At 41.2% G+C, this 21090-nt stretch overlaps 1 protein-coding gene across 3 annotated transcripts in view; it reads right to left on the bottom strand.

The window, feature by feature from the left end:
* The window catches only part of cadps2 (Ca++-dependent secretion activator 2), a 660232-nt gene that overhangs the window by 31558 nt on the left and 607584 nt on the right, over nt 1-21090 (bottom strand). For all 3 annotated transcript variants that reach the window (XM_080190802.1, XM_080190798.1, XM_080190799.1), the window contains one exon: nt 10529-10636. In XM_080190802.1, the coding sequence (XP_080046928.1) occupies nt 10529-10636 (108 nt within the window). The remainder of the gene's footprint in view (nt 1-10528; nt 10637-21090) is intronic.

Below are 21090 nucleotides of genomic sequence, written 5' to 3'. Positions count from 1 at the left end.
GAGGAACTGCCCAGTTTCAGCTTGGCACCACTTCGGATGGCATAGCCAAGATCAGTAACTCAGCACGGCAGATAATGCTAATCAGATTTCAGTTCTGAACATATCAGTTTCTTTTGTGAGCTTGAGAAGCTGGCATACCACAGCTTGAATATACAGTCAAACACATTTAATCAGATCATTTGATAAATAAGCACTTTCCTCAAGTAAAGATGCTGTCTAACAAACAGTACAAGGTGAGATTAAGCTTCTAAATGGATAACAGTGTTAAGTGGATAAAACAGCTTTTCGCGGAAGTTATGTGCTTATCGGTTTTTGTTAGTCACGATTAGGAAACACCAATTCTATTCTAGTTTTCTTGATGTGTTCAGCCAGTCTGCCTCTTGAGGATTTAGCACTTAAACAAATTGCAACACAGACAAAAATAAAATGCTGGAGAGATGAAGCATATGCTGACAAGATTCAGAAAAATACCAAACCCAGGTTGGAGTTGCTAATGTGGGTTTGGTGTCTTGTGAAGTGCCAGCTGGATGAATGCTAATTATTCTACCCCTGCAGGGCATCACCACTTCAAAAAAATCATTGTCTTCGCACGTATTAGCAACGAGTCCGCTTGAAACAGCTGACAATATTTCCGTTACAACTGCCTAGTTCAATATTTAAAAAAAAACGGTTGGCATGAGAGATAAGTTTCACTTTGGTCACCCATCATCTAACAGACAGAATAATCAACAAGACTTGGTTCAAGACTGCTACAGAACCTTGCACACATACAGCCAGCATGTTGAAGTTATGGCTGTGAATTGCTGTTATCAAAATATTTGCAATGACACACATATTTAAATAAATTGCCATAATAAATGGGTAGAAGCTTTCATGAAAAGACATACCTATTAAAGCAAAGACATACAAATGGAGCTATTAGTCTAATGGATTCAATGTTGCACTTGAAGCAATTATTTAAACACACATCATTTAACCTGTATCACAAGTCTTCTGGAAAGCAGAAGCTTCCAGTCATCAAAGGATACATTTGTCTCATCAAAAATGCCAGCAACTGGGATACTTACTTAATCTTCGCTGCATAGTACAAGTATTGAAGATTTCCACACTAGCTATATTATGGCCACTGGTCAGCTACTTAGGAAAGGACCATTTACATTGCCCCAGCAACATATCTGAACCTTTACCTCAGAACAGTGGTCCACAATAACATCACACAGCTTTTTCCACCAGCCATCATTACCCTTGACTAAGATTCCAAGTTCTTCACAATTGAGGAGAAGTTTATGTTGCGAGTGGAGTTTGGGATACAGGCTTTTGTTTTCTTCAGCTATTATCTCTGGAGAGGCACAGACCCTCACTGGGACACTTGTCACTTGTGAAGTAATAGCTTTTATACATGACCCTTGGCAGCTAGCATGGGCAGGCTGTTACCGAGGCATCTTGACTGATTCCTATCCTGTCCTCACCTAAATCTGTAGTCTCCTTGGCCAATACAATTAACTGCGCATTGGATAAACTCACCAAGTTATCAGAAGGAGTTGGTTTAGGACACTATCAGTAGTTGGAGAGAGAAGACACACATATCATTATCCTAGGATGGATTTAGTAAGAGGAATGTATTAATCCACAGTCCCACAGATTCCCCACAAAAGCATTACAATAATCAATTGAATCTCCTACTATGACCAAGTTCATTGGTCAAATGAACTGACCAATAAGTCAGTAAGTATCTGAGCCACAAAGACTGGAAGCTAGGTTGATTTGATTCTCTGGATAGATTAGCTCACCTCAGCCAGAATTGCTTGCATCGGCCTCAGTGTGTTGAGGGAAGGGAAAACATTTTAGGCTTCCTGCTGATGGCTGAACTGGTTGATACCTTTGCATTGTGGATCTTCCACTAATGCTTGGAAAGGAGAAGAAAGCACTCATTCAAATGGTTAATAAAAGAGTTTATAGAATCTAAGAGGGTTAATGAATTGATTTCTGGTCACCATTCAACAATGTCAGTGAAATATGGGTGTGAGGATGTCAGGTGAGAACATATGTGTTTGGTGCCCTCTGTGTTGAGGCAACTAGCTGAAACTTACAATAATCCTCTGGGTGAAATGTCAGAGAGGAACCAGTGCCGAAGAAACTAAGCAAGAAGCTGATGGCTTCTGAAAAAGGAGAGTAAGAGAGGAATCAGCAAGAACACGCCCATGAATTTTATCAGGAAATGTTAATATCTTTTTAGTGTTTCTGCTTCTAGGTTGGAGAATTGGGAGAAGAGGTCAGTGTATTTTAATTTCATCCTTCCCTATTTCCAGCTTACCAATTATAATAGCCAGATATCAAGCTGAAAACTTACCCTATAGATTCAACTAGCAGTATAGGAAAGCCACGGTTACAATGAATAGAACTGCATTCTAGTGGGACCAGTATTGACTCTCTAAAGACATGAAAATTCTGCAAGGAGATGCTATTTTCATGAATATGATACATGATATACCATCATTGCCATGATTCTCAGTCTTTCAGTAATGACCTCCTCCATATAACATGCATAAGAGTCCATGCAAGTTATTGCTTAGGACAGACAAAGCTGTGTAATCTAATGTTCTATTGAAGATGCACTGGAATGTATACCATCTTGTATGTGCATGTGCTCAGAGCCACCGATCTGATTTGACTATCATGTGGTAGTATAAATGTTAAATCTAATGACAACACATAAACTCAACAAGAAAAGCAACCACAGCTTTTATTCTCAACCAGCGAGCTTTAACCTAAATAAATATTCCTCGAAATAACTGGAAGGATTGCAGAGCATCTTGCCTTCTTGTTGATTTAAACTATCTTATGCCTTGGTATTGTGAAGAAGTTTCAACAGGAGGGCAAAACGATGCAAGTAAACAATAGTTATCGCCAACTGTTGCCTCAAATGCCTTTAAGTTTTGCTGCAACTTTTTAAATGATTGACGTTGATCCTGTATATGCTCATGACAAGAAACTCCGTTCATAAATGAAGTTTGAAAAACTGCAGAACTCAAAAAACTCCCTTTGTGGATTTTTAAAAAATTATACAGAGCCCCATGATAAGGTGTTTACAGATAACTCTTTGAATAAATCAATCCCTTTTAAACAGCCTATCCTCCTATGTTATCTGAAAATGCTAAGTCACTTTGCCAACCACTAACTATGATGGAAGCAATACTGAAAGCCACCAATTCCAAAACCATTGGATGAAATTCAACATGATGATCAAGAAAGTTGAAAGAAAGTGCATTTTGAGACAAAGAAGAGGCCTAGAAGATTGCCTAATGACATCAGTGATATTGAAAGGAGCAGCAAAGAGGAATAATATTTCATTTCTACATGTTCCTAAGGGGTCAGAAGGTTGAGATATTGTGAAACCTTTTTAAGACCCAATCTGAAATATTCAGAATTGTGTATATTGAAATATGATGTATGCTAAAGTTGTAAATAAATATGTGAACCTTGCTCCAATGAACACATTTCTGGTATACTCATGGTAACATGCTATAATTCAGCACTTCTAATCCTCAGGATATCCTTCCATTATATCTGGCAGAGTTATTCTAGTTTCTTGAGTTTGGGCTCCAGAGGGCTTTCTTTAGGGTTTGTCTCTAACTCTAAGAATGCAGAGCATGGACTGTTATTTGTAGAAAGCATTCTTGTTTATTTACAGATCTGTGTACATCTCAGTTTTCTACATTAGGTTGGACTTCTGTTTCACATCAGTGCCAGTATTTTATGACCTCGCTTGGGCAAGGCTCGTAAAATCCCGCCCGTGGCCAACAAAGAATTCCATTCTGTGAGCCATGCCTACTCCAATTCCAGGCCGGAAGTGTCAGAAAATTCTGGTTCAGATCACCGTACTTAATCATATCATTTTGCATCATACTTACATCAGCTGATGGTGATCGTGATGTTTACCTTTTGTATCCTCCCTTGCACCACCCCTCCCCACCCCCAAGTCTTTATTCCAACTATATACTTTCTCCTACATTCCCCCCCACTATTCAGAGTATGACTAGTTTTCTTCCCAATAATACCAAAGATCTTCGGTTCCTTCTGATATTTTGCTGCCCCATCTCAATTCTAAGTTCTCTGGAGCTCTTTCTATTTTAATGCTTTCTTTCTGATGATCTCACATCCACACTGTCTCTCCACTACCACAGTATCAATGCTTGTGCTCTGTGATTGAAGTTGAAATTCAGAGCTCGATTGTCTCTTTTTTGCTCCTCATGCTTCCCAGCTTTCTCACAATCATCTGAGGTAATGTTAGGTTGTAACTTTTGCTGTAGAGTTGAAAATTTGTTCTCAGCTGTCTTCCCATCAATAGGTTTGATGGTGAAAGCCTATTATTTAGTGGTGGGATTTGGTAGTTAAGAAGAGTTAAGTTAATATCTTTGTTCTTTTTCATCAATTCCTTGATTGCTCCAGCTTCTCTTTCTGCCTCTCCATTCAACTGAGAAGATTCAGGTAACCTGATCAGACGCATGAAATCGTGTTCCTCTACAAATTGTTAGCAAACTGAGGATCACTGTCTGATGCCACAATGTCACAAACATTCCTCTTAGTGATGTAATAGCCATTTTCACCATGATGCTGGGCAGTTGACTCACTTCAAGGCATCAAGAGTAATAATCAATAACAATGATGAAAACTGTGCCTTTAATTCAAATAAATCTATTCTCAGATGTTCCCATGGCATCAAAGGGAAAGTGGAGGGTGCCAATGGTTCATTCTGCTGTTGACTATTGACTGCTTATATAAGGCAATTCGTGATTAACTCTTCAACCAGACTGACAACTAGGATCTCACACGGCATTTCACTATGACCAAATGATCTTGGTAGATTTTTTGGGAAAAGTTGAGTCAAAGTGTTTTGGGTTGACTAATCTGTAGTTAGAAACTGATAAATTATTAATGACTCTGAGATTTTTTCTATTTAGAGTACTGATGAAGTATTGGGTTGTTATCCATGGTGATCTATTCTGCCAATGCTCTTTTGTTTGAATGCATCTTATGTATGCTGGTTTGATTTCTTACAATCTCTATTCCGTGGTTAGTAAGTATAATGCAAGTAATGAGTGAAGTATATGCTCCCACTTCCTCAGCAAAATTTAAATCCTCCAGTGTGACTCCTTCCACTGGTATTCTTGACAATGCATCCACCACCATCTGGTACTACCCTTGAATCTACTCAGTAACTGAATCATATCTCACGAGCCTCGGTCTAACATGTTGAATTCTAGGCAGCATTTTTGCTATTTCCTTTAGGTTAAGAAAAGTAACCAAAGGTTTGTGATCATTTTAATTTTGAACCTTAATGCCATGGCATAATCAGAGAACTTCTCAAAGGCCCATGTGGCTGCTAATACTTCTTTCTCAGTGGCTGCATGCCCTTTCTCTGCGTCAGTAAGAGATCTTGAAATGTAATAAACTGAATTTCTTTGTTCACCTTTCTGAACTTAATATAGCACCGTGCCCAAGCCTGTAGGTGATGCATCCACTGCTGTAATTGTTGGCAACTTTGGATTGTAGGGCACTAGAATTTCTGGTGAAATTTGTTGGTCCAAGTTCCAGCAGCATAGTTGATCTTATTTCAATAGCTGTCATAATGGCTCATTGATTTCTGTAAAATTTAGCAGGAACTTACTACCTGGTTGACAATCCTAAGGAAACTTTGAATTCTGTGATGTTTTTAGGCTGTGGGAACTCTTTAATGACCTTGGTTTTCTGTAGATTGGTAGTAATGCCTGAAAATTACATTATGTGCCCTAAGAATTTTATCATAGGCTTTGCAAATTCAAATTTGTCATGCAATGTCACACCTGCGTCTTGAGAACTTCTGAGGACTGTTTTCGCTTAACAGCCATGTTTTCCCCTCAATAAATCATAAATGAGAATGTTGTCTATGTGGAATATTACACCTTCCACGCTTTCCAAAGTCTGAGACATTGTTCTTTTAGAATATCTCGGGTGCAGAGGCAATTCCAAATGGTGACTTGTAAAACAATAAGGACCAAATTTGGTGATAAAAGTTGGAAATGTGGATTATTTCTCTAGAAGTAACTACCAAAAGTGACTGTCAGCATCCAACTTTGTGAAGACGGTGTTTTTCGTTAATTCGACAAGGCGCCATTGGATGAACTTCAAACTGTACTGACTTGTTTAAGTGAGTCAAGTCCATACAGATTCTAATACAACCATTAGGCTTTGTACTGTGACCATTCCAGAACACCAGACGGTATGATTATTGGAGAAATTACCTCTTGTTGTTACATGTTCAATCTTGCTTTTGATATTGTCTAAAAGTGGATAAGGAAACATTTCTCACTGAGAAGAGATATATAGGCCTTTCTCAGCACTTCGCAAATGTTCTGGGAGTGGCAATGTCAATTCCACACTTGTCTTTTGAATTTCTTGCTGCTTCAGTAGTTTGTCTGGATTCTGGGTCTATGTGTGAGTCTGCATTTTCTGCACCCACAGTGCTCCATTCTCAGGTAAGTCTTCAATTTTTCTTCTTTTTATCCTTTTCTAAGGAATTTTTCAGTCTTCAAATCTGCAGGGAGTTTTCCTGGGCTCCTTACACTCTGTCTGCGGCCACTTCCTGCTATTCCATCTTGAGGGGCTAGATCGGATTTCCTTGGGATTTGCCTGTTACCCTAAGAATGCTGTAAGAAGTCTCACAACACCAGGTTAAAGTCCAACCGGTGTATTTGGTAGTAAATGCCACTACCAAATAAACCTGTTGGACTTTAACTTGGTTTTGTGAGACTTCTTATTGTGTTTACCCCAGTCCAACACCGGCATCGCCACATCACCCTAAGAATGCTGCCATAGACTGCTAATTGTGAAAAACATTCTTGTTTGTTTTCCGGTGTGTATCTCAGTAGTTTACGCGAGATTGTAGGTCTGCTTCTCACCAGATCGCAGTTACTTAATCATGTGATGTTGCATTATCATTAAGAGAGTAATTACATCCAGTGCTTCCTTTACTCTTCAAATGGAGTACTCAGCACAGTGCCACTCTACTTTTGCCCTCTGATGGTTAGATTAGATCAATAAAAGTAATTTCCATAGTCAGATAGAACTCCAAAACCAATAAAGATCAGAGTTGTGGCATAGACCAGTCAGGGTACTCAATACTTAGAATTATAATTCTTATAGAGAGACACCATTAAGGCCTAAAACTTAGAGAGCAACCTGTAGAAATTAATTGCCTCTTTCAAGATAGCTATATTAGGGAACAATTTCAGACAGCAATAACTTCAAAGATATCATAAAGTGAACACAATGCCATTAGTTTCAACCTGATCATGGTTAAGGGTAGATCTGGTCCTCGGGTTGAAGTTCTGTACTGGAAAAAGGCCAAATTTGATGAAATGAGAAGGGGTCTGGGAAGTGTGGATTGGCACAGGCTGTTCTCTGGTAAGGACGTAAATGGAAAGTGGGAGGCCTTCAAAGGAGAAATTTTGAGAGTGCAGAATCTGTATGTTCTTGTCAGGATTAAAGGCAAAGTAAATAGGAATAAGGAACCTTCGTTCTCAAGGGAGATTGTAACACTGGTTAAGAGGAAGAGAGAGTTGTACGTAGAACATGCAGGGTAAATGGTAGGATTCTGAACAGTGCAGTTGAACAGAGGGATCTAGGAATGCAGGTACAGAATTCCCTAAAAGTGACGTCACAGGTGGATAAGGTCATAAACAATGCTTTTGGTACATTGGCCTTTATAAATCGGAGTATCGAGTATAAAAGTTGGAGTGTTATGGTAAGGTTATATAAGGCATTGGTGAGGCCAAATTTAGAGTATTGTGTACAGTTTTGGTCACCTAGTTACAGGAAGGATGTAAATAAGGTTGAAAGAGTGCAGAGAAGGTTCACGAGGATGTTGCCAGGACTTGAGAAGCTGAGTTACAGAGAGAGATTGAATGGGTTAGGACTTTATTCCCTGGAACATAGAAGAATGAGGGGAGATTTGAGAGAGATGTATAAGATTTTGATGGGTATAGATAGAGTGAATGTAAGCAGGCTTTTTCCACTGAAGCTAGGGGAGAAAAAAAACAGAGGGCATGGGTTACGGGTGAAAGGAGAAAAGTTTAAAGGGAATATTGGGGAGGGGGGGGATTCTTCACGCAGAGAGTGGTGGGAGTGTGGAATGAGCTGCCGGATAAAGTGGTAAATGCGGGGTCACTTTTAACATCTAAGAAAAACTTGGACGGGTTCATGGATGAGAGGGGTGTGGAGGGATATGGTCCAAGTGCAGGTCAGTGGGACTAGGCAAAAAATGGTTCGGCAGACAAGAAGGGCCAAAAGGCCTGTTTCTGAGCTGTAAATTTTCTATGGTTCTATATATGTGAGTTTATGAAAGATTATCTTCAGCTGTCACTGAGGTGAAAAGAGAAACACGAAAGTCTGAATTCCATGACATACAATGAAAGGCAGTTGAAGGTGAGAAAAATACTGATGACGATTATGCGCTCTGCTACATAACATTGCTTCAGTTATGAGATTTTTGAAAGCTTTATGGGGTAATTCCTTTAAAAGCTAAAGTAAATGAAGAGCAGGAGGTGTAAAATGAGTGGTTGATACATTATTATCCGGATTACTGTATCGCACAGAACTAAAATGATCTCCTTGATTAAATGCTTTGCCAAACCTCTGGTACTTTTAATAGGATGCAAGTGATGTGAAGCAATGAGACCAGGGAAAGGCAAATTTAATTAACTTTTAAAGCCAAGACTTAAAAACAAGCTAAATAAAAATAAACATTTTCACCAAATTAACTCAAAATGTGCTAATAACTTACTAAATGTTGTGTCTGCCTGCTAAAGACAAATCAGTCATGAAAATATATGTTTTACAGTTTAAGTGACCAATGCTGGGAGGAAATGTGAGTTGGAGAATTGGAGAAATAGCATGGGACAATGTACACAATATCAGAAAGTGGACAATGGCACAGTCAGATGACATTATGTGCTGTTCAAAGGCACTGTGTTCAGATAATTTCCCATGATATAAAATAAAATGTCCTTCACACTGCCGTTAATATCTCCTCAATCATATGCTCTACGCATCTAGTTTTTACCTGTCACTGACTTTGCTCCACCCGTTCCACGCCCCTCTTGTACAGTATTAAATCCATCATATTTCTCCCTTTCTTTAGCTTTGAAGAAGAGCAAATGTTAACTCAGTTTCTCTCTCAACAGGTGTTGCCTGTCCTGCTGAGTGTTTCCAGCATTTTCTGCTTTTATTTCCCATATGTTCAGACTGTATTCAAAACGTGTAGTGAGATTAGGGATATGGTCAATGAGTGATCTGAACTACACATATCCAATCTAGATTGTACAAATGGAATACTTCTCTTGAAACGGGTTTGGTGATGCCCTTCCTGAAGTGCAGGTCCAACGCAGTCTCCAACAATCTCAAAGCAAATCTCCTGAATTCCCTAATGCTCAAGAATGTCCCCATCTGGGAAAATCCTGTAAAAATTTTATCGTCTTGATAGCTGGCCTTATCAGATCCAATATACACCTTGAACTTTCCACAGACTGCACAAGACCTTTGAGTCAGAAATTTACAGCACCAATACATTCAACTAAACATTACACCAGTTGAAGTCTCATCTCTCCCATGACTTCTGAAGGGCTGCTGAATAAAATGTAAAATGTTGGTGCAGGTATACATTTCCAATTGGCCTCCTACATACAGGACAATAGGAACAGCTAGATTTTGCAACAAAATGATAGAGTTGGTGTAGAGAAAGGATGAAATCAAATGGGCTGATATGTCTCCTTCATCCAAACCTATACAGTAACTTTGTTGTATGATCCATGCAGTTGATACCGAGACCAAACAATAAATAGATGTCAATTGATGGAAATGTGTTTTCTCTCTTTAATAATGGAGCCAGGAAATTTACCTTTCTAATGTTTAGCCATACCTTTGAAAGGGGGTCCATTTAATCTCCTTAACAGCAGCATCCATTAGACTAATATGCCATTGTGTGACGTGGCAACATTAAAGTGAAGAAAATAAATATGAAAAAAGATGACATGAAAGGTATGACTCACTGACTTAACATCACTGACTAGGGTGAATTATTTTAAAACATTGTAGACAATCTAGTTCCTACATTCAATATATCGCGGGGTCACTCTCCACAAACTGAACACCAATTTTGATATCCACTTAGAATAAGCTAAAAATTGTACAGTGCTGTAATGTCTGGTGAGAAGATCTACATCATCTGAAATGACTGTTCATTATCTGTTGAGAACCTCCATGAAACAAAATACAGAAACTAAAACATTAACTCCTGTAACACAGTCTCAGTTCTGGAAGCAGGTCACTGGAGAGCACCCCACACACATAACAGAAGGGTGTCAGTATGGAAATCCAGGTTAACATTTAACATCATGCAGGACACCGGGTCTCCAAATGCCACTTATCCCTCTTAAGGAAATATTATTCCTTGTGCTCTTTCTTTGCATGCCTTGCAAGGGTAGATACTTACATCAAACATATTTTCTATATACATTTCCTCATTGACCTTGTCCCGAAGTATGTCCTGGTTCTGCCGCACAAACATGATGTAGGTGTCTGCGAGGTCCATTCCAGGTTGCTAGAATGAAAAAGATAAAAAGGAATGACTCATCAGTGTGATTTACCTTGTAAGACCTTTATTTATGTTCCTCATTCATTGAATGGAGAAAACTCAACTCTATTCAGTTTCCATCATCCATGTGAGAAGGTCAAGGCCATGGATTTCTCCATGATCTCCAAACGTATTTAACACACTGTCTTTTTGTCCCTCACAATGCTGCTTCAAGGTATTTTACCTGAAGCCCTTGTTGAAACTAAAAGAATGGTCAATGGGAATATTGCCAAGTGGTGCCCCTGAGAATCCAACCTGTGTTAGTTCAGAGAGTAGGAGCACTCTGCACCACAGTAATGCCAGGCAAAGCCTGTGACAGGAAATTGTAATCACAAGATTGCATGGCTGTATCTCTAATTGGAGTGGCCAGCACAGTGCGATACTTGAAGGAAGTGCCATTTGGGAACTCCTAGCCTTGCTGTCCCTGACCATCCATCTGTTTAGAAGAATGGGTGGAAATTCAGAGTCAGTGGGTAAGCAATCTGTCAACAACTGCTCTCCTGTGAGTGCTGCCCATCAAGGAAACTGCCCTTACATAGCCAATGGAGGATTGCACTGATGGGAAAATTGTTCAAATTTCCTACGCAGAATGACTCCACTGCTCAAGCCATTAGTATAAAGTAAGTTCCCCAGTTTCCTTTTGCTATCTAAGCCTTAGCTACTTGGATACACATTGCTGTGGTGAATACGAGCAAAATAGTCAGTGCAAATGTAAAACTTTTGAGTAACGTTATCACTTGTGTTAGCAACTGGAGGGAGTGAAAATGAAAGAACCATTTCAACATGAATAGTTTCTTCAATAAAAAAAAATACGTCTTACAATGCAACAAAGAAAATGAACACTGAAGGGAATGAAAGATACTTCTAGGATACTAATGCTAAATGAAAGATAATATTAGAAATAGTTGGAAAACAGGCAAAGCAATCACACTAATATATGGTGCCTTACCATATACTTAGGATGCCCACACTGCTTCAGAACTAACAAGCTTTTTTATAAAATCTAGTTTAGAAACAATTCCACTCATTGCACTCCACAGCGTACTGCTCCAAGCTTGAAGTACTGGATTGCAGAACTATACCCATTTATATAATTTATTTGTTGGACAGTCTAGAGCATACAGAAGGAGTCTGTGGTTCCTTGGCCATGAAACCTACAGTTCCTGATGGATATTACAAAGAATAAGTCCCTACATGGTGGCACTGTCACTGTAGCTCACTTAGCTGAGATCTGTGAGGAGGATACAGTTGGACTGAGCATTCTTTCTCTACGAAATGGTGAACATTATTTAAAGTGCATGAGGCAGGACTCAAGTAGCATAGTGGTTCTTGCTAACTCTGATAGGTTCAGTATAGGAGAGCTTTGGCGAGTACAATTAGAGCAGTTATGATGGGGTCACATTCCTGATGGCTTTCAGAACCATAATGTTCAGCATACAGGACAGGTATATTCTCAAAATCAAAAGGCTCAGATTGAACAGGATTTGCCCAAATCAACCAACAGACAAAACCAAAATAAAGAGAAACATTGATTTTCACAGCCCAACATTGTGATAGGGCACTGGGTTCACTGAGATAAGTACAATAAGATGTAGAAACGTATCACGTGGGTGCTCAGAGGAGAAAAGGAAGACCTTGAAAAAACGCACAAGACACTAGCAAATTCTTGCATACTACAATTGTAGGAAACCAGCCAGCGAAGACATGAAAAGCATGTACGATCCAAATGGGCACAGAAACAGAAGACCAGCACAGAATGGTAAATGTGCTGAATGATTACATGAGATATTTCTTAATGATTCAAGCAACAAGTTCTTCCCAAAGAGAGATAACCAAAGCAAAGCTCTGACTTCCATTAAAATGAGATGGAACTCTTGTGCAGCTAAGAGCTGAAAACAATAAGTCTTTAATGGCTCTAACACAGTAAGAAGTCTCACATCACCAGGTTAAAGTTCAACAGGTTTATTTGATAGCACAAGCTTTTGGAGCACTGTCGCTTCGTCAGGTGAAGGGGCAGTGCTCCGAAAGCTCGTGCTGCCAAATAAACTTGCTGGACTTTAACCTGGTGTTGTGAGACTTCTTACTGTGCCTATCCCATGCAACACCACCATCTCCACATCATATCTTATGGATAGAAGACACCGAATCCAGACTTTTCAGAGAGACTAAAGCAAAGATAACCATTATGGTGGTGTGTTAGTCAACCTGATGACTCTATCAAAAGGTGACAAGTAAGATTCAGATACATACAATTCAAATGCTCTTACATCAATCATGGGTAAAGGAATTGAATCACTTACCAAATGAAAATTTGAACCTGTATAATACTAATTAGTTAACAATTGTTATTTTTTATTCATTCATGGGTACGGATATTGCTTGCAAGAGCAGTATTAACTACCTCTCTCAAATTGCCCTTGAGAAGGAAATAATGAGTCACCCTTTGAACTGCAGCAGTCCACGTGATGAAGGTACACTCACAATATTGTGAGGGAGGGAGTTTTAGGAGTTTGCCTGGGGTCCTCTAATCTTGTTTGCCCCATAATCACTACCAGCAAGAATGGAGAATTTGGTGCTCAGCCAAAACTTCATTCACTGCAGCGGGACCGGAGAATCCCAACTGCAGGCAAGGTTGGGGTATTCTAGCCATTGACTCTGTAACGGTGAAGGAACAGTGATGTTTTTTTCAAATCAGGATGGTGTGCGGCTTGGATAGGATATGAATTCTATCTGACTAATCTGCTGGATTTGTTTTGAAGTGACAATTGTTTTATCCCTCACATTATTCTCAGCCACCCCAAACTAAGCCAGGTTTAATATTTTTAAAATGGGTTGAAGGTAAACATTTTTACCTTCATTTGTTAAATTCCATTCTGAATTGATTGACAGACTTGCTGTGTCTCATTTTAATAAATGCAGACAGAACTTACTTTCCTCTCCTTCTCTGCTCATCTACCTGTCGCAGACAAGGAGACATATGGGCATTTCACACCTTGAGAATAGATTTCTCATGCAGTCTGCAATTTTGAGACAGTAACTAATTATTTCAAGAACTTACGTAAACTTGGATGGATTCACTGCAGCAGCTGCAGACATTTACTAATTAGAATTGCAGTTCTTTAAAACAATTTCTTCTACATTGCAACTTGCAAAGGGTAATTATTTATAATGAATGGCTAAGAGATACATTCCTTATTAGTGCACATCTTGAAAAACTGTCAAGTTCTCTGGTTTGTCAGAAGGTGCTGAGGTACCAGGAAAGGAAGCAAACATTTTTTTCATTATTAGCACCATTAAACTTCATAGCTCAGCTCATCAGATTGCACAGGTCACCTTTTGTACTACAGTAAAATGAAGACGAAATAAATTGCTTTCTCGCAGAGTTAGCACTTATTAAAAAAAAAGCACAAACAACTTGAACTTTGATCTCAAATCTATCGTCTTATTTTTCATGCGTTAATGTGTGAATGTCCATGGGAACAATCGCGGAAATGTTTTTACCAAATGGAATCAACATGATGTACAGAATCTTCAATGTAAGGCAGTGTGGACAGCAGCGTGGGAGGGAAGGTAGGGAAGTTGTACATTCGTTATGATTTCTCTGCAAAGTGTCAATGGCTCAAAGACCTCAGTGACAGATGTTGCTGGTTGTTTTTTTTTTGAAAGGCTTTCTTTCTCATATCTAGACCTTCTGCTTACTCCCCCACTACCTGTTACGAGTGATTCCAATTCTGTGTCCTGTTTTCTTCTGTAAAGTCATTCCGTCCAAACCAACAAGTCCACTCAACGAGTTGAGACCTGAACAATAGCAATGCTGAAAGCGAGTGAACAAAAATAGCGAGGCATGGGGCGAGTCGAGGGAGGGATTAAAACATCAACTGTCTAGCCACATTAAAACCAGCATTAGAAAAATGAGCTGTAGTCACAATGAATGTCGAATCAATGCCAGATTGTAACATTATATCTTTATAACTTCCCAGTAACAGTGTAATTACATTGTGAGCTGTACTTTCTGGCCCCAGTGTATACGGAATGGTGATTACAAGCTTTGAGCTTGCCTGCAATAGGAATGCCTTCCTTCATCAAGGTTTTGGTTTTTGTTAATTGGCTATGTAGAGTGCGTTTCTGGTCTAGTCTGGTCCTCCTGCACGCAGTCAGCTAAAGGAAGAATGGAGAAATAATCCAATGCAGTCCTAATGTTTGAAGGACAGTAGCTGCCATTTAAAGAGATGCCCACTACTTGGTAAGTTGTGGCAAGTTGGGCCAAGGTTTCCAGTGTTGCTCCAAATGCTGTGATGGGAAAACTAGAGTAGAAGGTTGGAACGGGTAAATTAGGCAAGAATCAGAGCCCCTTTACTGATGGTTCTGCAGTCCTGCAGCATTAAAAGGGTTGGAGGCAAAGTGCTTCACAGCACCTGACTAAGAAGAGAGCACTGAAGTACGCTTGGCAGCAGGTATTGTAGATTACATATATACTAAAATCTTGAACAGATGCAGAAGTTCATGGCAGGCATTAAGAAAAGTGTCAAGTTACTGCTACACAGCAATACCACATTAAGTAGATGGTTCACGTATGCATGCTGCAGTGATAACTATCAACCAGCTGCAGTTATACAGCTTATTAATGAAAAAAGAGCTTTTAGATAATTTTATAGTTTTTTCATAGTTTAATGAACTCTGTTATTTACCTTAATCAGCAATGGGGGACTGGGAGTTCGGAGGCCAAGAACTACAGTTCTCAGCGGGCCATGGGGCTTCTGTGAATGTGCAGCTGGAAAATAGCCACATATGTGCAGTTTCATTGATTTCACATTCTTTAGGCAGGAAGCACCATGGTGAAAGAAATGACACTAAATGGCAGGTCAGGTGCCCTGAGCTAGAATGCCTTTGTGCTGGAGGTGTATCAGGGAGCAGGGCATGTTGAGAGGGACAGGAGAAGGTCTTAAATCAAGAGGAAGCTCCCAAACCAGGGAGTAGGACAGAAATAAGTCCCAGAAAAAAGTCCCAGGCAGGGACGAAACAGAGATAGATCCCACTGAGTCAAAATAAATGATAAGAGCAGGGAAAAGCACTCCAAGTTAAAGAAAGAACATTGTGGGGAGCAGTCAGGAAGTGAAGTGGGCTTGACAGAAGTCCTGACAATCCAAGGGGGTGGTTGAAGGTTGGTGACTCTGTGGTGTTGCAGGCTTTGAGGGCAAAGGTATCCTTTTAGAACAGTGACATATTGCTTGGCTGAAGATTTGAACGTGTGCTTAAAAGGTTCAGCATGACTGTATTCTGATATCCAGGGGAAACAAATCTCAAAAGGTGAGACTGAAATCCTGGAGATGGATCCTTGCAGAAACTGTCTGAATGTGAGAGATATTTTGAGAGAATTTCAGGGTGAGTTCTACAAATGTTGAGATTGAAAACTCCAAAAATGTTTCATTGGCTGTAAAGCACTTTGCGATGTCAGGTGGTTTTGAAAGGTGCAATGTGAATGCAAGTCTTTCGTTTCTTCTCATTCATACATAGGCATACACATGAAGTAGGGAAAAGGATGAATGTATTTTGTACCTGAAGGGAAAGGGTTAATGGATTTTGTACCTAGAATATGTCACAAACAGAACCCTTCCTCATGACTGATCTCCTTAAGCTTATACTGTTCCTGGCAGTAATATAAGTTATTTGTTCATGTTAAAGTATGTGAAACTTCTATAACACCTGATAGTTAAATGGGACTGTTATTTTGTAGACTTTGCAAATCTTACCTGTTTGTATTAATGGGAATCATTACACAGATGGTAGTTTACGATACCGGCTTTTAACAGCTGCTGATGGCAGATCATGCTTTTAACAGGAAAAGTCCTGCTGGGATAGCCACAATCACACAAGTAACTTCAAAGAAGGGATGCCAGTACTGCTGCAGAAGAGATTTCCTGTGTCCTGCCTGCAGGACTGTGATTCCTGATTAACTCTGGGGCTGCATCATGACCCAGGAAGGAAGAACTGAAGGTCTGGCAGGATTTGGAACTTTGAATCGTTTTTTTCTGCTGGAGCTCATAATGTATAAATGTCGACCTGTGTTTGTGTTTTAGGAGAAGTCTGGAAATCCATTGTAAGGAACCAGTTTCTACCCAAAGCTTTGGAATAAAAACCACTGTATTTTGACTCACTAACAGTCTGAAGTATTATTTTACCTACAACAATTATGAAATCATGTAATAAAAAGTTAGTATCAGTAACGGTGACCATGAGATTACCAGATTTTTGTAAAATCATATCTTGTTTACGAATATCCTTTTGGAAAGGAAATCTGCTATTTATATGGCTTTGCCTGTATCTGACTCTAGACAATTGCAATGTGCTTAACTCACCTGCCCTTTGTAACAGCCAAGCAAACTATTCAGTTGCATCAAACCTCTACAAATAGAATAATAACAACCTCAACATCAGATTTAGATGTGACAAAGGCACACTTAGCTTAGTTAACTACTGGGGACTTGTGCCAAAATTGGGAGACCTGTCCCAAAGACCAGTGAGCAACATCCTGACATAATGATGCTCACAGAATCAGCCAACCTTCAAGACTCTTCCAGGCCCCATCCCTGGGTTCATCCTTTATGCTGGCAGAACAGATCCACCAGAGGTGGTGGCAGAGTGTTATACAAGCAGGAGGGAGTGGCTCTGGGAGTCCTCAACATTGACTCCAGGCCCCATCAGATAAAACATGGAAACTGCCTGCTGATTAGCAATTATTGCTCCCCCCTCTCAGCTGATGAACTACTCCTTCACGTTTAATACCCCTTGGAAAAGAAAGAATAGAATGTTCTTTGGGTGGGGTCTTCAATGCCCATCACCAAGACAGGGTGAAAAGCATCACTATTGACTGAGCTAGTTAAATCCTGAAACAGATAGCTGCCAGAATGGGTTAGTGTCAGGTAGTTAGGGGTGGCCAACCCCCCTGAAGTCAAGAACTGAAGATCAATCTCTAAGTTACTGATGTGTGCAACCCTCAGGAAAAACCATCAGAACTTCAAAAACATTGGGCACAATTCTCCTGAAAGAGTTCCAAGTGTTGATCCCAGCTGGAAAACCAGTGAGATTCCTGCTGGGTGGTTTGGCGCAATTCAGCCCGCACCCACAGGTGGAAATCTTTTTGGAGCTGGGGAGATTCTCACTGAATTCACCTACACTTGGAATTTCTTTTGGAGTGGGGACCTAAAGACGCCAGCAAGGTTGGCGCCTCAGAGGTCGGAATGCCCCTCTTAAAGGGTACCCAAATCTCCAGACAACCCTACACACTCACCCTCTCCTACTCACCAGCTAAGTCTCCTGCTCCACTTGCTGGTATCAGGCCTTCTCCATACTTGCTGGTGCCAGCGCACCCCAAGTGAGCAACACTCCACTACGGGGTCACCAAAAGCTCCCCCTTCGTGAGCCGTCCCTTTGGCCAATCATTTCCATTATTTTGAATATTTTCTTTGAACATTCTTCTTGACCAGGTAAAGACATTGAAAATAAGGGGGAAAAAAAGGTTGTTTGGCTGACAGGCAAGCATAATCCAATTGAATCTTTTGATTGCCAATTCGTGCGTAAGAAGGATGAAGGTGTTGACTGACTAATGGCTGGACCATGAGGGTAGGTCATGTAATGAAACCTTTAGGAATACAGTTAACCACTGCTGGCAAACCTACAGGTAGTGAAAAAAACACAAAGAGGGATGACACTTCTTAGCCTTGCCTCCATTAACGTACCTGTTGTAGATATATCTGTGCATGACAGTGAAGTGGCCACTGCTTAGTCTTTGTGGAGAAGATTTTCACAGTGAAAATCCCCACCGGTCCCCCCACCACTCATGTGATACAAACATGCTAGATACAGCACATCTAGCAACTCAAAATGGGGCATCTAGGAGACAGTAGGATTGTATGCAGCCACAATTGGTGGCCTACTGATTGCCATATTCCTCACTGTAGCATTTCCATAAAGTCAGGGAGCAATCCTAATTTAATAAAGAACATAGGACAACAATTTATGAGCAGTATCAGGCATAGCTAAAAATTAAATGCCAATCTAGAAGCAACAACACAGGAATACATGCATGCTAAACAGTGAAATCAGCATGCTTCAGCAATGCCATAACCAGTGGGTGATATCAAAGCTCTGCAGTTCTGTCACGACCAGTTGTGAATGGTGGTGCATAGGTAAGTAATTAACCAGAGAAAGAGGCCATCCTCAATGATGGCAGAGCACAAGACAAGGGCCACAATTCTCCTGAATTGGGGTTAAGTGCCCACACCAATGGGAAATCTGGAGGGTTTCCTGCTGGCATTAGCAGCGTCCATCAGGTGGGATTCTTCCAGATGATCGATGTTAACTTATTCATTCCTTTTGAGCTACCCACTGGCCAGCCCTGCTGTTCTGAGACTGGACCACCATTTTTAAATGGTGACCCAATCTTCCCCCGCCCCCACAAAAACATAAATGGTGTCCCCCACTCTGAACATGGGAGCACCACCAACCCCTCACCAAAGAAGGGCATTGTCCCCACCACCCACAAATAACAGCTATTCCAAACCTCACCCAATACCACAGAGGCATGAGAGTAACCTGACCACCCCCCACCATCCACTAAGCTCCCCTCCCCCTCAGAACCATAACTCAGGTCCCCCCCCCCCCCCACCCCCACCCTCTCCCCCCTCAGACCTCTCCCCACTCAGGCACCCCCACTGGCCACATGCCTTGGCAGTGCCAACAATGCACTGCCCTGGCACCCTGGCATAACATCATGGCCTGGCACCTTGGGCCCCATGGGGGCTCAAGTATGTAGGTCCAGTGGCCATTTGTCCCTTTGCTGCTGCCAGGCTGTAAAAGAAGGGTGCCTCAAGGGTCCTGGGGCTTGGATGGGCCCAGGATGGGGGCAAGGGGTTGACTTTGCCACTTTGCACCAGGATGGGGGTGAAGATCACCCCTGGCATGTTGATTTCAGGCAGCCCTGCGATGAATTTCTGCATTCCTGTCTGTTAACTGTGAAAATTCTTAAGTGGCCATGTCCTTTTAATCTCCCTGGCCACCTGGCAGGTTCTCCATCCTGCAGCAGAGTTGTTCCTTTCTCCCTGTCAGAAGCTGCAGGTTTGAGCCGACCCCATCTGAAATCCTCTGACAGAGAGGAAATGTCAATTTCAACTGGTGAGGTGGGGATCCATTTTGCACAGCTGTGCACTCAGCCCCAAAGTATGCACATAGCTTTGATTTGAAATTGCTGAGGAAATAATTGAAACCTTCTCCATTGCACTTGAAGCATTTGATCTCCAACAAGTTCAACGAGCAGTGCCTCATAAAAAATTCAGCTGTCAGATCAAAGGGTTTCTATCATTCTCTGGCCACCTATGTTTGTTTTGATTTCCCTTCATCGTTGACTGCACCTCCAGTACCTCATTGATCCTGACCAAAATTAGACAGAGCCTAATCCTGGCTGTCAATCTGTAGTTTCACTCGAAGGCCCTGAAGGGTCTGGGAGGGAAAGGGGCCTGAGTGGGGGGTCTGAGGGTAAAGGGATGTTGAATGGGGATTTGGGGGTGGGGGGAAGCAGCCTGAGTGGGTAGTCAGATTGTATAAGCTCCATGTCTGCAGGTGTGTCTGTGGGGGAGTGGGGTGGAGAGAATGTTTCTCATTGCTGAGGGGTTCGTGGTGCTTCTTCAACCCATGGGCTCCAACACCAGGTCCTCAGAAGCGAGGGCCTGCACCAAAGCCTGCCTGGTGCAGATCCCACTGGGGATGCAGGTGGATAGTGAGGGCCATTTGCAAGGCCATTAATTATATTGAAACATGCCAGCAAGGCGGTCTCAGTGGGTTGCCCAGCGCTAAACCCGCTTTCCTGCAGATTCCCGATTCTCCAGGCCACCACAATTCAGGACTGGGCATAGAGGGCTATCCACCCATCCCACTAGCAGCCTCCCCCTACCATCTCCCTCCCCACCGCCCCCCCCCCCACCCCACCCCTCCCCGGCCAAAGTTGACACATTTGCAACCATCTTTTGACAGAGTGACAAGTGAATGATCAGTATTGGTTTCCTCCTGAGTCCTCACCATCAAAGACACCAGTCTTCAGCCAATTTGATTCATTCCACATGATATCAAGAAAATGTTGATCACATTGGAGGCAACATCCCAGCTGCAGTAACGAAGGTTTGTGCTCTGGAACTAGCATTGCCTCTGGTTAAGCTGCCCAAAATGCAGTTGCATCACATGCAACTTCCTGATGAAATGAGAAATTGTCCAAATATCTCCTGTTGACAAAACGCAGGACTAATCCAGAATTGGGTTAGACTGATTGCCGTTGACATAAGATAACATTTAGCTGAGTGAGGCATTAAAGATCCTAATAGAATTGATTAAGTCAATGGGAATCAATGGGAAAGCTCTTTACTAACAGTAGT

This window comes from Carcharhinus amblyrhynchos, chromosome 6 (assembly GCF_965287045.1).
Source record: "Carcharhinus amblyrhynchos chromosome 6, sCarAmb.v2.hapA, whole genome shotgun sequence".
Taxonomy (NCBI): domain Eukaryota; kingdom Metazoa; phylum Chordata; class Chondrichthyes; order Carcharhiniformes; family Carcharhinidae; genus Carcharhinus; species Carcharhinus amblyrhynchos.
This window is presented reverse-complemented; position numbering and strand designations above follow the sequence as displayed.